Source organism: Typha angustifolia, chromosome 11 (genome assembly GCF_048772165.1).
Source record: "Typha angustifolia cultivar Huaian chromosome 11, ASM4877216v1, whole genome shotgun sequence".
Lineage (NCBI taxonomy): Eukaryota > Viridiplantae > Streptophyta > Magnoliopsida > Poales > Typhaceae > Typha > Typha angustifolia.
The window spans coordinates 8,110,294-8,125,092 of record NC_133249.1 but is presented as its reverse complement, the minus strand read 5'-3'; the positions used below and the strand labels follow the sequence as shown (position 1 = coordinate 8,125,092).

At 31.9% G+C, this 14,799-nt stretch overlaps 1 protein-coding gene across 1 annotated transcript; it reads left to right on the top strand.

Annotated features, from left to right (window-relative positions):
• Window positions 1-3,416: 3,416 nt before the first annotated feature.
• LOC140769495 (Golgi SNAP receptor complex member 1-2) lies at window positions 3,417-13,855 on the top strand. Its single transcript, XM_073110195.1, has 6 exons — window positions 3,417-3,661; window positions 9,398-9,594; window positions 10,121-10,210; window positions 10,307-10,378; window positions 13,264-13,393; window positions 13,473-13,855. Exons 1-6 carry the CDS (start codon window positions 3,532-3,534, stop codon window positions 13,568-13,570), a joined length of 717 nt encoding a protein of 238 aa, XP_072966296.1. The 5' UTR covers window positions 3,417-3,531; the 3' UTR covers window positions 13,571-13,855.
• Window positions 13,856-14,799: the final 944 nt, after the last annotated feature.

Here is a 14,799-nt window from a genome sequence, read left to right as displayed (position 1 = left end):
TCAAGTTTTATTTATCATAATTATGCCACAGCTAATATATCACAAATTTGTATTTCTGGTTGATAGAATTTGGCACTTGTTTGTTAATTTAGTCATTACTTTCTATAAAATGATTTGCTAAATATAATATTTTATATGTGGAAATTAGACTTAATATTATATAACTTTCATATACTAATATACTTAAATTTCTAATGTTAGATATGTAAAATGTGAGCTACAAACTAACCATCCATAATTCTATTTCATACAATATTTGGAGACATGTTTACTATTTTAATTATAATTTTTCAACCAAATATCTTTGTGATGTGACTCCTATCGGGTTAGAAAGATAACTAAAATATTTACAAATATCTTCAGCGAAATTTAATTTAAAACTCTTTAGCCATTAGAAAGGCATTGCAAAAAAGAAACCATAATTTAATCTAAATTTGCGATATTAAATGCTTTGAAAAAAATCTTAATTGCCTTTAACACTTTAAAATGAAAAAGAGTTTTCTTAAGCATATACAAAGAGATCCATTCTATTGGTTGAAGTAAGATTTTTAAAAGGCAAATAAAGAGATAAAAGAAAAAAAGCATTCTAGTTTAGCGCAACATTAGAGAAGATAAGATCTTAGCTAGATAAGCTTCCTATATCTTTTTTTTATTCTATTTCTTCGTAAACTTTATTGCAAATCTAACTCCTTGAGGGTAATTATACACCTTATGTGTGTTTGCTTTGAGTGTATTATGAAGAAGGTAAAAAAAGCTTTATAGTTTGTGAGTGAGAGATATAGTAAATCTCTTAAAAGAATTGGTAGACTTCATGACTCAAAGTGATTTTTTGAAGAAAAAAATTTGGGGAATCAATCTCTTGTAAGAATCGTTAGCATCTTACGAAGATAGTAATGTATGTCTTTAAGTGTGTATTGAATTCCTAAGAGAAGATTCTTAAATAATAGATGTAGGTATTAATAAAACCACTATAAATCCTGCTGTCTTGTTTCCTCTCTTTTTATCTTACTTATTTATGCTTTCATACCATATTCATCTCATAAGCATGAAGATTATTATTATTATTCTCAATTTACCTAAAGCTTTGATTCATCTATTATTTTTATAATTTGTATATGCATTTACATACTTAGTTTTTATCCTTATTTTTAATTTGTAAACCTAATTTACTCCCTCTTGGGTTGCCAAATCAGCCCAACACAAGATCTCTCCTACTATAATAAAGGATGCTTGGGGCATTATAATTTAGATATGTTATTGTGAAAGAAAGTCCTAGAGCCTAGGAGAAAGAAGAAAACTAGAGGAGACGAGAGATTCATAACTATCATATGCCAATGTTCATTCTATTAGAACTTTAAAATCAATGACCTTGAGAGCTAAACTTATTTTCACTACCACCACCTATCTAGAAGAGAAGAGAGAAGAATTGAAGATTAGGGAGAATTTTAAAGAAAAGACATTGAGAGAGAAAGATTGATTCATCGGAGAGGGTTTTAAGCAAGCGCCTTTAAAAGGGAGCCTTATAATTGACCATATGGAATTAACTCATCATATGAGATCAATGTGAGTGAGGATTATATGTAGATTATTTTTATATTGCATCTCACTAATGATTTGTTCAAGTAGGTCCGTACTTATTTCTCCAGGATTTTCATTTAAGTCTTTGTGTTTACATTATGGTGATTGTTCTTGCATATTTTAATTTTTTTTCTTAATATTCTTGATAAGACAACATATTAAGAAGCTAATTCTTTTATATAATTATGTGTGCATTATTCTATTTTGAGAATTAGACCTATGTAAAAATGAGCATGTAACATGTTGTAGTTTAATTAGCACAGATGTACTCGCAAATTTTATTTGTAAATTACCTAGATTTATTTTTTCTGAATTGTAAACCACCAAAATTTTTAATTTAGTGACAAAAAGGTCAAAATCTTCTCCACAATCTCTATCTCTTCTTCCCTATTTACAAGAAGTTCAAACATGCCCTATTAGAGCCTCGCAGAGCTTGATGTCTTTTATCATTGGCCTCATCCCGTTTCCTTTGTCATTTGTAAGAAAATTAGGTTATTTGGCGTCAGTCAACAAATCAACTTGCAACCGTTTTTCAATTATTCATTTTGAAAATAAATTATCTTATATGTTTATGATAGCTATCATTGCCTCTGTTTCCATCTTTTACTCTCTATTATTTCAGGTAATTTTACAAATGTTTGCAAATGTTGAGTTACGTCCTATGAGGTTATAAATTATAAGGATTACAGATAATCATAATAGCATGTAACACTCAATAATATTTGACTTATTAGACAAATTCATTTTGTCACTATAAAAGAGGTGACTTCCTTAATTATTATAAAACAGTTTTAGATGCATTCTTTCCATTAGAGTAAGAATCTACAGAGCAATAAATTCTTTTAATCTATGTATCTAGATAATGCTATCGGTCATTCTAATTTTATGTTTTTTCCTCTTATCTTTTCTTATCTTATATTATCTTATAGCAGCCACCAAATTAAAACATAGGGATAAAAATATCTAAGTTATCAAATTTATCACTTATTAATGTTCAAACATTTTAGTTTTTAATTTTATCATCAATATGTAGGTTAATGGAAAACCAAAACTAGATCTTTTTAGATTTTGAGATATAATTTATGTAGATAGATAGATGTATTACAACTCATCCAATAATACTAAATATAGAAATAAACTAAACTTTATTGCACACACTTCCAATACAGATGTGAGTTTTTTAGCTAAAAAAAAATGAATAGAATATTATTACATTACGGCGTGAGATAAAAAAGGAGAAGAGACAAAACTACCGTTTTCAAAGTTTACATCTTGTCTCTATATTTATTCCCATCACTTCGTAAAGTACATATTCTCTTTCCTAACTAATATAAATTAACAAGAATTTAAAATAATATTTAATATTATAAATAATGTGACTTTGTCCATTTATTTTAGAATAACAATTAAACGTTATGATAACCCTATTATGTAATACAAATACTATTCATCAAAATTATATCTTAAACCACCCGCTAATTTAATTACTAGTTTATCTTTGATATCTATCACATTAATCTATTTTATATCAAATCAAATTGTATTTACGATAATTTTATAAAAAATAAAATTTTATTTCATTCATTTTATATCACATCAAATATAATTAATTATTAAATTTTTATTTTAGAATATAAGTGAACATAAAAAATAGTTATTCTTAGAATAAAGATAAAAAAAATAAAGATGAATAATTATTTTAAAATTAACGTTATTGCCGAAGGAAATTAGGTCTAAAAGAAAATTTAAAATGAGCATAAAGTGCAAAAAAATAAATAAATAAATAAATAAATTGTACTGTGCACATCGTCCAAATAAACACAAAGGTAAGAATAACCAAACCAGAGAGAGTGACGACGTTACAGAAGAGAAGCAAGAAACCGAAGGAAACGAAACAGATAAAAGAAAAAAATTACATAAGGAAGTAAGAAAAGGCTCGAGGGAGAAGTGGGGATGGGGGATCCGAGCCTCCAGGAATCGGGGTGGGAGGAGCTGAGGAAAGAGGCAAGGAAGATAGAGGGCGATCTCGACGTCAAGCTTTCCTCCTACGCCCGGCTCGGTGCCAGATCCGCTCATTCTTCTGGTACACACTCTTCCCGATCCAACTCTTTTCTTCAAACTAATCGGATCAGTGCCGTCCTCCGATCCGGTTGCGCAGCAGAATTGGTTAATCTGCATTAGGAGATTTGAAATCTTTGTTGTTGTTATTAGATCTTGGGAAAAAAAGGGGGATTATTGCGGTTGATATCTTCTAGTGGAGTTCGATTTAGTATTCTTGCTTTTAGATGATCGTGTGACATGGACATATTTGTTTTGAAATCGACTTGCATGCTCATTGTTTATATGTAAAATTATATATAATTTAGTTAATTGCAGGCTCATCTTTTTTTGATGATGGATTGCGATAGACTCATATGTGCCTTGGACATGGTTAATGGATTCTCATCAGGCTTGTAGAATCTGATTTGAAGAAAAGATGAACATTCTCTTTTTTTATTTCCTCGATCTAGTAAAGAAAAAGAATTGGACTCCTAGTTTTCTGTTTGATTTTATCCCTTTACAGATGGTTTACAATATGTTACAAACGTTAATTTGGTATTTCGTTTTGCAAGTTGCTCCTGAGGGCTGTTTCTAAACACGTGAAGATTATGCGATTATCAAATATTTAAGTTGAAGAATAAAGCTGCCTTGGTTTTTTATCCTGTAAGTCTGAAATATTTGGTCACTAGGTCCTCGCCTTTTGGTGGGAGGAGCTTAGGACATAACTTCAGCCTCTGGTTCTTTTATTATTTTTACTTAGAGGAAGATATAGACTTTTAATATTAGATTTCGCTGGTTGCTCTTGATGACTGTCTACTTCATATATTTGGTATTATCTAATTTATTATTTTGTAATTTTATCTATGTTGGTATTAATTGTTGGTGATTGCCTAGTACTAGGTATTTGGTTAATTCCCCTTGGCATCCAGCTATTACTTGTTGTCATTCAAAATTTTGTAAAGAATCCACTAAAGTAGGGTTCTTTTGATCAATTTTAGAAGTCGCTTTCTGACATGTTTTTTTTACCTGTTTACCATTATTTCATATCATTAGGAGATTGGTTTAATGACCCAAACGATATTATGATGGATTCAGAAATTGGGCTATAAAGCAAAAAATCACCGCCCTCAAGTCATTGATTGCACAGTCAAGGGAGTAGAAAAGCATAATTGGGCTTATTTATGTAGCAATTTATAGAGGAGATCATCAATTCATCATAGAATCAGTTGATATGATAATTTGATCATTGATTGGGGTTTTATTTTACCGATTTAGTCATATTCTAGAGTCATCTTACATATCAAGTTCACTGCAAGCTAAATTGGATTCTAATAGTTGTTGAGTCATTGACTACAAACATCTGTAAGTGGTAACCAAATCACTTGTGATAAGACAGTTAGGGTATTGTTTTTTCTGTAACTTGCTATTTAAGACAGTCCATATCGAGTAGATAGACTAATAGCCCAAATGCCTAATAGGAATTATCTTGGGTTTGCAATGTGTAATTAGGCGGATTAAATTCTGGAAATGGAGTGTTGGTCCTATTTTCTTCTTCTCCTTAACTGCAACTTTTGCTACTCTCTTTTCGACTTGAACTCTCTCTAGTTGCCATCTTTTACAACTTATTTTTATCTCGTCTTGACTAACCAATATCTATTATAATCCTTTTATTATTTCTTGTGCCATTTATGATATACTAATGGTCATATCAAATAAATCTATCTGAGGTTGCATCCAATTTTCTTTTATTCTTTCATGATGCTAAATTGCTAAAAGGTTGCTTTAAAAGTAAATCTTTCTAGCTTGCTAACAAGTTTTGGGATTTTTGTATATGTACCCCTCAAAACTTCCGCATTTGCATATATATTATCTTATGTTTTGTATTTGCATGTATACCGCCGCAAAACCCTTTGTTTTTGCCTTGGTACCTTTCAAGTTATTTTTTGACAAAGTGAGTCAAAAATCTGAACCATTTAAGAAATAAGGTATGCTTGTCTTTTTACTGTTAAATAGTCCATAATTTAACTGTTGGTTTGTTTTGAGGGGTATCTATGAAAAAAGAAAAGTTTTGAGGGGTATACGTAGAAAGACAAAGTGTTTTGAAGGATATACATGTGAATATTAAACTTAAAAGGATACAAACATGTGTGTTATATTTGTTGCTGTAAAATTATTTAGTTTACTTCTGAAGTATACATGTGCAAAAAGAACCCAGCATTCTTTTGGTCCATAAAGCTAGTTTATTGGTTGCAGTAGCTGATGGGTTTAAAATTTTAAATTATCTTGCTTACTATTGAACTTGATTATTCATTGCTTAATCCATTGAAATCTGCAATACTGCTCGTTCTAGTTGTTGCAGTTTTATGTAATCGATCTGAGCTGCAACTACTATTAAGGATTCTTGTATTTTGTTTTAATGCCTTGATATTTGTGTTATATTTGTCTATATCTATATTTTGAGCATATGCCCTCTGTTTTACAATAAACTAATATATTTTACTTCTGCTCCGCAATTTGTTTATAGATAGCCGTGATCAAAGTCTATTTAATCCCTTTAGTAGAAGTTCTCTTGGTTAATCCACATGCTGTAGGTGATTCTGTACTGATCATACATCAGATGGGTAGCTAGTTATCAGTTATCATACATATCATATATTTGGTGTATATGATGAATTCAATTCTACTAGGTTGATGATTTATGGATGAACCTAATTATCTACCATCTCGATGCTGTCTATGCGTGGTAGAATCCAACCACTGATTTGGGCTCCATGTTTCCATGGATTAAACCAAGTTTTCCTTGATTTGACTTCCAACAGTAACACTTGTTCATCCATTGAGAAATGTAACTCTTGTACTTCACTGGAATGACTGTTATAAAGATTAGTGAGATAAAATACAAAAAACAGTTATAAGTTGAAAACTCCTTTTGATCTTGTTTGATCCTGCTACCAGACCCTTTTCATTTCTTTCATACTCCGATTAGTCTCATCCTACTGCTATTAAGCAACCATGCCAAATTTACTTGATATTCATGGCCACATAAGTTTGAACTTTAACTATGAGTTAGTTTCTTAGCTTAAATTACTGGACTTTAAAATACTATAACTCCTGATTTATTTATTCCTTGAACACATGGATTCCATATCAATGATTCCTTATTCTGTGAAGCTAGCAGATAGAGCCCGAAATTTGTCACTGCCTGTGAAGTATGGAAAGAGTTAAGTTGGCATTCAATCCAGTTAATAATCTACATAAATCCAAACAAAAAGATAAAAAGAAGGGTATTGAATTTCATTAACTCTACTTTTCTCTTATAACCGATTGCAGTCAAAACTTGGATTATGATTTTCAATTCTTTGGTTCAGAAATCCTTTGTATAAGTTACAGACAGAAATCTTTCTCAGATGCTTTTTTACTGACATGGATTGACTGGGTTTCCCTGATCCCTGGTGGAACCTAATATTACTTTAGTAGAAAACAATGCTAAATTGCATATAAAGATCAAGTTATATTGAGAGGGTTGACAGTTCTTTTTCCCTCTAGTGAATTGAATTCATCTTATTGATGACAGAAAAAACAGGTCAAACAATTATTATCATACACATTGTGGATGAGAGATAAACAATTTCCATCTTTCTCCAATAAAATATGAACTATTAAGAGCAGCTTATGTGATTGCTCTATATATGTATCAACACTATGAGGACTTTTAACTTCTAAGCATAACACGAAAAAAAAGAGACAATGTTTGCTATTGCCTGAACATTAATGTAATAATCAAACTTGTGATCAAGGTTCCAAAAATCGGGATTGGCCTTCCAAAAAAACAATACGTATCGGCCGTATTGGTCGTCCGAATCGGATCAGATTTTTTTAATTACATAAAACTTTAAATATTATTTAAAAAATGCAGAAAAATTTGTAAAAATTTAGCAAACATTACAAAAAATAATTAATATTCACATATGAGCATTAAAAATTAAACAAAGGTACTAACTTACTCAAAAATCAAAATCCGATAAATATCGAGTTGGCTCTCGTAAATCCTTATAGTCGTCATCATAATTGCTATAAGTTTGAAAATAATGATGTCTAGGGTTTAGTGCTTTAAAGAGCAATTGCATCATATCATTTATATCAAATGGATCCTATTGTCTATAAGGAGGATAATAATTAATATGTGAATCTTATGTCTTAGGAAACTGAGGAGAATATTGAGGAGAATGCTAACCAGCATATGAATCATGTGATTGTTTTAAACAATGAATATTTGATGAACCATAGTTCGTTGGAGTTCGCTGGAATGAGATTTGCGTCCCCGGATTTTGGTAAAGTTTGTTGGAGTTAGATCTCTCCATTAGAAAGTGAGAGTGAGAACAAAAGAAGAAAAGAGTGAAAGAGAGAGAGTGAGAGAAAAGAGTCAAGAGAGAAAGGGAAAGAGCTTAGTTCCGGGTCGGAATTAGGTCAGATCCATAATGGATTTGGCTCGATTTGATCAAAATTGGTCAATCCTAGACCGATCTGATGAACCTTGCTTGTGATGCCTGCCATGTGTCTTTCTTGTAAAAGGAAATGAACGAAGAGAACAAATGCAAAAACCAATCTAAGGTTCTTGATTATTGTCTTCATTTTCTTAATATGCAATCTAAGGTTCCATGGCACAAGAGTCTAACTCTACTGAGATATTCTCAGTCAACTCCTACCATGTTGCTAGAGACATAGCACATTGAGGAAAGATCATAAGTGCAAGTCAAAAGAACTAAAAAGAAAAAAAAAAAGTATCCCAATGCACAAGGCTCCCACCTACGTGAGGTCTTGGGACTTACGGAGGAAAGACACAACCTTACCCTCATTTCTGAGGAGATTGTTTCTAAGATTTGAATCAATGACCTCTTGGACGTAAGGGGAAAGCCTTGCTATCTTAGCCTCTTAATTTCCATTGTGCACCTTTAAATTTGCTTGAATATCTCTTCTCTCGGAAACTAGCACACATATCTAAAAGGTTGACAGTAAGTTGTCTGCTGGAGAACCCTTAACTGTTAATTTCTCTTGATGATTAGATTTGCCTAATCTCAGCTTCTGGACTCGGAATTTTTCCATCAACTGGGTGACGATTGTCTTTTACTTCTCCATTAAATAGTTGATGGTTCAAGTGCGTGACCAACTGAATGAATATCTTTGTTGATTTTAATACTGCCTAAGTTTTATTGCCAGATTATGAGAGGGAAAATATTTGGAGAATGTGTTGGTTTGTCGATAATCAAAGTGCCATATGCTGACGTAAAGCTGCTAGTGTGTTAATGCATATGGAGACTTCATGTTGGATAATTGATAGATCATCAAGACATTGCCTCTTGGTTTTGCATTTAAGTGATTTTGTATTTCAATTAGGTTCTAATTTAATCCTTTTTTCTTCTTCACTTTCTTAACAAAACAAACTGGATATGTTTTGCCTCACTTGTTGTTATGAAATTATGATCTTCACTATGGTTGGCTAAAGCTTATTATAGTTTCTCTATATCAAGTTGGATAATTGATAGATCATCAAGACATTGCCTCCTGGTTTTGCATTTAAGTGATTTTGTATTTTGGGTTAGGTTCTAATTTAATCCTTTTTTCTTCTTCACTTTCTTAACAAAACAAACTGGATATGTTTTGCCTCGCTCGTTATTATGAAATTATGATCTTCACTATGGTTAGCTAAAGCTTACTGCTGTTTCTCTATATCAAATGACTTGGTTGAATCATGCTATCTTTCTTTCGTAAATTGCTTCAGGTTATGTCGACAGTGGTTCACCAACCATAGGATCTAGCAGATCATGGAAATCTATGGAGATAGAAATCCAGTCATTGCTTGAGAAGCTACTTGATATTAATGACTCTATGAGTCATTGTGCTGCATCAGCAACACCTACCACTTCTGTGACGCAAAAGCTTGCAAGGCACAGAGACATACTTCATGAATTTACACAGGTATCTCCTTCATGAATTTACAAAGCTACTTGCTTTTGCTTATTAATCACACCATTTTATGCCACTTTACTACTTTGAGGAAAAGTAATGATGACCAAATCTCATATGTCCCATTAAGGTTCATGAAAAAGTATCATGATGTAATCCATCAAAGTTTAAGAATTGTATGGAAGATGGAAACTGACATACACTACCAAATTTTATCGACCAACCAGCATATGTATAAGAGGCTAAGAGCAAATAGTTCACACACACAAACACGAGCACATGTCTACAGTATACATTTAATCTTCATGATGTATGTGCTGCTACTTGACGTTGGAAATACTGAACACCTTTCTTATGATGCCACAGTATTATTATTATTGTGTGTTTGGAAGGGAGTATTAAGGTCTCTGGTCATGTTAGAATGACTTTTCCTACTTTGACAACTCAAATGACACTTTCTCATCAAGATATATTTTCTTTCTATGACTAAATGCAACGTAAATCTGATTTAGCATTCTTAATCATTTTATCTCTGCAGGAGTTTAGACGGACAAAGGGAAACTTGAATTCCATGAGGGAGCATGCAGAACTTCTTAATTCTGTTCGAGATGATATTAGTGAATCAAAGGTAACATGAAGAGTTATGGGAAAAGCAGAAAAAATTGTAAACAGGATATTTTTAATTTTGTAAGTTGATTATTCTGTAACTTTTGGCATCCTACAGGCATCTGGAAGTATGTCACCAAGGGTACATTTGTTAAGAGAGAGAGCTGCAATTCATGGAAGCATAACTCAAGTAAGATTATTAAATCTCTGTATACTTTTTCAAGAGCAATTTTTTATGACTACTATTATGGGTCAGAAACTGCAATTTCTTGTAAACTTGATATATAAGTAATGCTAATTTCTTCAGATGTTACTCTAAAGAAAGACTTACTTTATGTGATTTTATGCTTCACTTGTGATTTAAGTTAGAGTGGTTTCCACCTGATGTGGTTTTTAGATCGATTTGAATTGATTTTTGCGAGTAAAACTAAGTGGACTCTTCCATGCTTCTATTACTTTCTATTTGTATATGATGGAATCTGTTAAATTGATTGCTGTAGTAATTCTTCCTTTTTCATGTCATTAGCTATATTCTCCCTTGATTCCCTAATAAATGGCTAAACTATTAGTTAGAAAATCTCTTAAGGAAAAATATTACAAAAAATAGTTACACTTTTAGTCTGGTAACAATCCAGATCACATGTTAAGGAACTTGGCAATAATAGGTATATTTCCAAGCAGCAAACTGAAAAAAAGAGATTAGGGAGAGAGCGAGTGGTAAAAAACCAAACCAAAAAAAAAACTATAGTACAGTGAAGAAGAAGAAGAAAAGAGAAAAAAAATGAGATAGAGAGAGGAAGAAATGAAAAAGCTGAGAGAGAAATAAAGAAATAAAATTTAAAAATTACTACCAGAGTAAGCCAGAGTTAGGTCTGTATTGTCGGAGCTATATGGTAAGGAGAGAAAAAGAGAAAGAAAGAGTAAAAGAGAGAGAGAAAGAGAGTGTGTGAAGAAAGAGTGAAAGAGAGAAGGAGAGAGTTTGGATCGGGCATAGATCGTGATTAGGTTTGGCTGATCCCAATCTGAATCAGGAACGGCCGATACTGTGAATCATGGTAAAAACAAATCAGGTTAGATATGATCTAAGAAAGATTTTAACTTGGAACCTTGTGACGCCATAATCTAGAGTTATTCATGGCATTCCCTAACAAATGTACTTTTGAATCAGCTCCATAATCCTATATGGCATTATCATAATATAGTTTTTTCTATAATTCCTTGCTTTATTAATTATCAATTTGTCTGTTTATTCCTAAAGAATCTTACAATTTATGGAGGTAATAATACGGTAAGTAAAATTTCCAGTAGCTTCAGGTTTAGAGATGGGGTATCATTGAAGGGAAATAATCGCATGTGAAAATTAGAAAATGACACAAAGTATATAGTAAGGGCTATAAGCCTATAACTAAATTGTTTGTTATATGAATCACTACATATAGAAAGGTTGTTTTCTTGTGGTTGAAAGAAGGAATCTTATTGAACTCAACTTGTAGATTAAATGCCAAATATTGATGGGAAATTTAACATTTTCTGAATTGCAATTTGGCAATTCGTATAGGATTCATCTGACAATATTTATTTAATTTATTAAAGGACGTCATCCTATCACTTGCTTGGAAAGAAGGAAAGAAAACAAATAGTTCCAAGCAATACTACTGGAAGCTTTGTAGCATTTTTAAATTTTTATGGGTCTAATCCTGGTTAGTTTGTTAATACTAACCACTGCCACATTGTTAGAGGCGAGTGTTAGACAAATATTGGGAATGACAAAGAGAGAAACCTATTATTTTATGCAACTGTTTGGTTTGAGAAACTCTAAATTTAATTTCTATCAAAATTTTGCAAGGAAATTGGGATAAAAATATAATGAACTTTGGCCAAACATGTGAGATTGTGCTTAAACATTGACACAATTAGGTATGTAGATGTGCTGTCCCCACAAAACAGGTGTAGCTGTACACCATGTTGGCATATTTCTACTGTGCTCACGACACGTCAGTTCTTTCTTACAGCAAAATGTTTATAATAAATGCACCAAAAACAGCGGTATGATATGACATGACATTTGGCAATACAACAAACTTTAAAACAATATGCAAAATCACGATGAATATAGAAAGATGATTCTTTATCATGATATATTTCTTCATATTTAAGTAATTTTTTTATGATCTTGTACTGTATTTTATTTTCTTGATATCCCATAAAGTAATTTTAAAGCAAGCTGCATAAGCACCTTCATATGGAGCAACTCATTGTGCAGCTGCTACCTACAAAATGCAGCCCCGTTTAGTACAGTAGAATCGATCTTAAATAAAAGAGTACCTGATACAAAATATAGGATTTATAAGGACATCTCGTTGGTTTTATAGGGAAATATTAGTGGTCCTACAACATATCTAAGCTAATCTGGATGAGGAATAATTAGGATTGGATCATTATCGAGAATTTAGATTCTCACAGAGGATTATTATCCTAGATTAGATCATAGGGATAAGCAAATCTTGCCTTCTCAATGAAACTTGAATTCTAGCAAATTGAATTCTTTTCCTTAATTTATTTTGGTGGAACATGGTGTAACAAAAACATGTATGGTGACAGGTATGATAGAGAAAGAGGAATAAAAACATTATGCAAGTCATTAATGTGATGAATTCAAGGATATGAAGAAAGTGAAGTGGTATCATTATATTGCCTTGGCATAACCGGTGATTTTTTTTTATCACTGCCACAAAAGTAGAAGAGAGAAAATAAGTCAAGTAAAACTAATTATTTTATCAAAAATGGTTTGTTCTTTTTCATACACCATCTCTACTTTAATAGAGAACAACCCTAGGAAAATAAGGTTCCTAAAGAAACTAGGAATACAACCTAAATAGAAAAGTAACAGCTATTAGGAAACTAAATAACTAGTAAACCCTCTCGACATAAGTAACCTTTGATTTTAGGAAATGCTTGGTACTACATGCTCTAAGATCTCCAGTTCTCCACAACTTCTGCTATTCTTGTTGCATTTGTCTTCATATTTGAAAGCCTTTAACTAAATTGCAATTGTTATGATGAAATTTGATCCAGATTGATGAAGTGATAGGTCAAGCACAAGCTACAAGGTCAGTTCTCGGTACGCAGAGATCATTATTTGGAGATGTACAAGGAAAAGTCAAGCAGTTGGGTGACAAATTTCCTATTATTCGAGGCCTTCTTGGTACCCCAATTATCCCTATATTGAACCATTTCGTTCTTCTACAATGTTATGCTGGTCCTTAGTGCTTCTGTCCTTCTAGGTTCAATAAGAAGGAAGCGCTCAAAGGATACGCTAATCCTTGCTGCAGTAATAGCGGCCTGCACTTTGTTTCTGATTGTTTATTGGCTTTCAAAATGATGGGTGGCTGTGGAAGGCAACGATGAAGATGACCGCATCTCATAGTTTTCTACCTGTTGAGATGTAAAATCATAGCTAGCTCTTTCTTTCTTTTTTTCTTTTGTTGCCTCCAAAGCTAATAAGTCAATATTGGATTGCATGACATGGAGAATGTTAGGAGTAGTGATGTTTGTCAGAAGGCAAGTGAAAAGGTCGGTAAAATATATCTTGTTTTCTTTTCAGTTCTTTACTTGATGTACAGTGTCATGTGAAATTTTGCAATTTGAACACTAAAATTTCTTTCCATTGCAAAGACCACTTGTTTAGATGCAAAACCATAGTATTTTGTGGAACTGAAGGCGTCTTAAAATATACTGCTTCTCACCTCTGGTACATCTTTCTGTATTATATGGTCTTACCTGCAAATTTGTCAGATTGCGAATTGTAGAGGGCCTTGTTAAATTTAATTCAAGATTTACGTAGGATGTTTTTCTATTACTTTTCGTGATTATGACAATTGTAAGGGGAAAATAATGACCTCACAAATGCTTTACAAACATTTTGCAAATTGTGGTGGAAACATCAGATCATCTTGAGACTTCGTCAGGATATACAATGAGAAACCAGTGATGAGTGAGATGCAACTCTGCTTGTTTGAGGTTTTCACTGTTTTAAGTTTGCCCCTAATTTTTCTACAGGTCTAATTTATTTTGAAATTTAAATATGAGATAATGTGTTTCGAAAAGAAATGACTTGTATAAAGAAAATTTCTAAATTTTTTTTAGAGAATTTAAACTTTCTATATAAATCGCCAATCTAATTAGTAACTTATATTTTATCAAAAACGTACGCTCGTTTGACAAAAGTGTATAAAAGTGTGCATATACATAGTATCACACTAAAATTAAGATAGAGCAATACGAGTATGACCAATAAAGAATTGCTAAGATCAATAACTGAGAGTGAAACTATCACATATTTATCATTTGGTATGAAGAAGTTGTGGTTGCTCCATCAATTGGAAATTATATATGAGATTTATTTCTTCCTTTTTCCAGTGTTGTAATTCTACCTAGAATAATAAAAAAATAAAAAAACTTGGTGTTATAGTGTCCGGAATATCTAAGTTGAATTACATCTCCATGTGCATATGAAATGTTATTCTAATTTGTATGCCTTCCTCTTCTTAGTTTAATAATTAGGATTGCAACACGTATTTATGTTATACAAGTAGAGATAAAATTTATGTA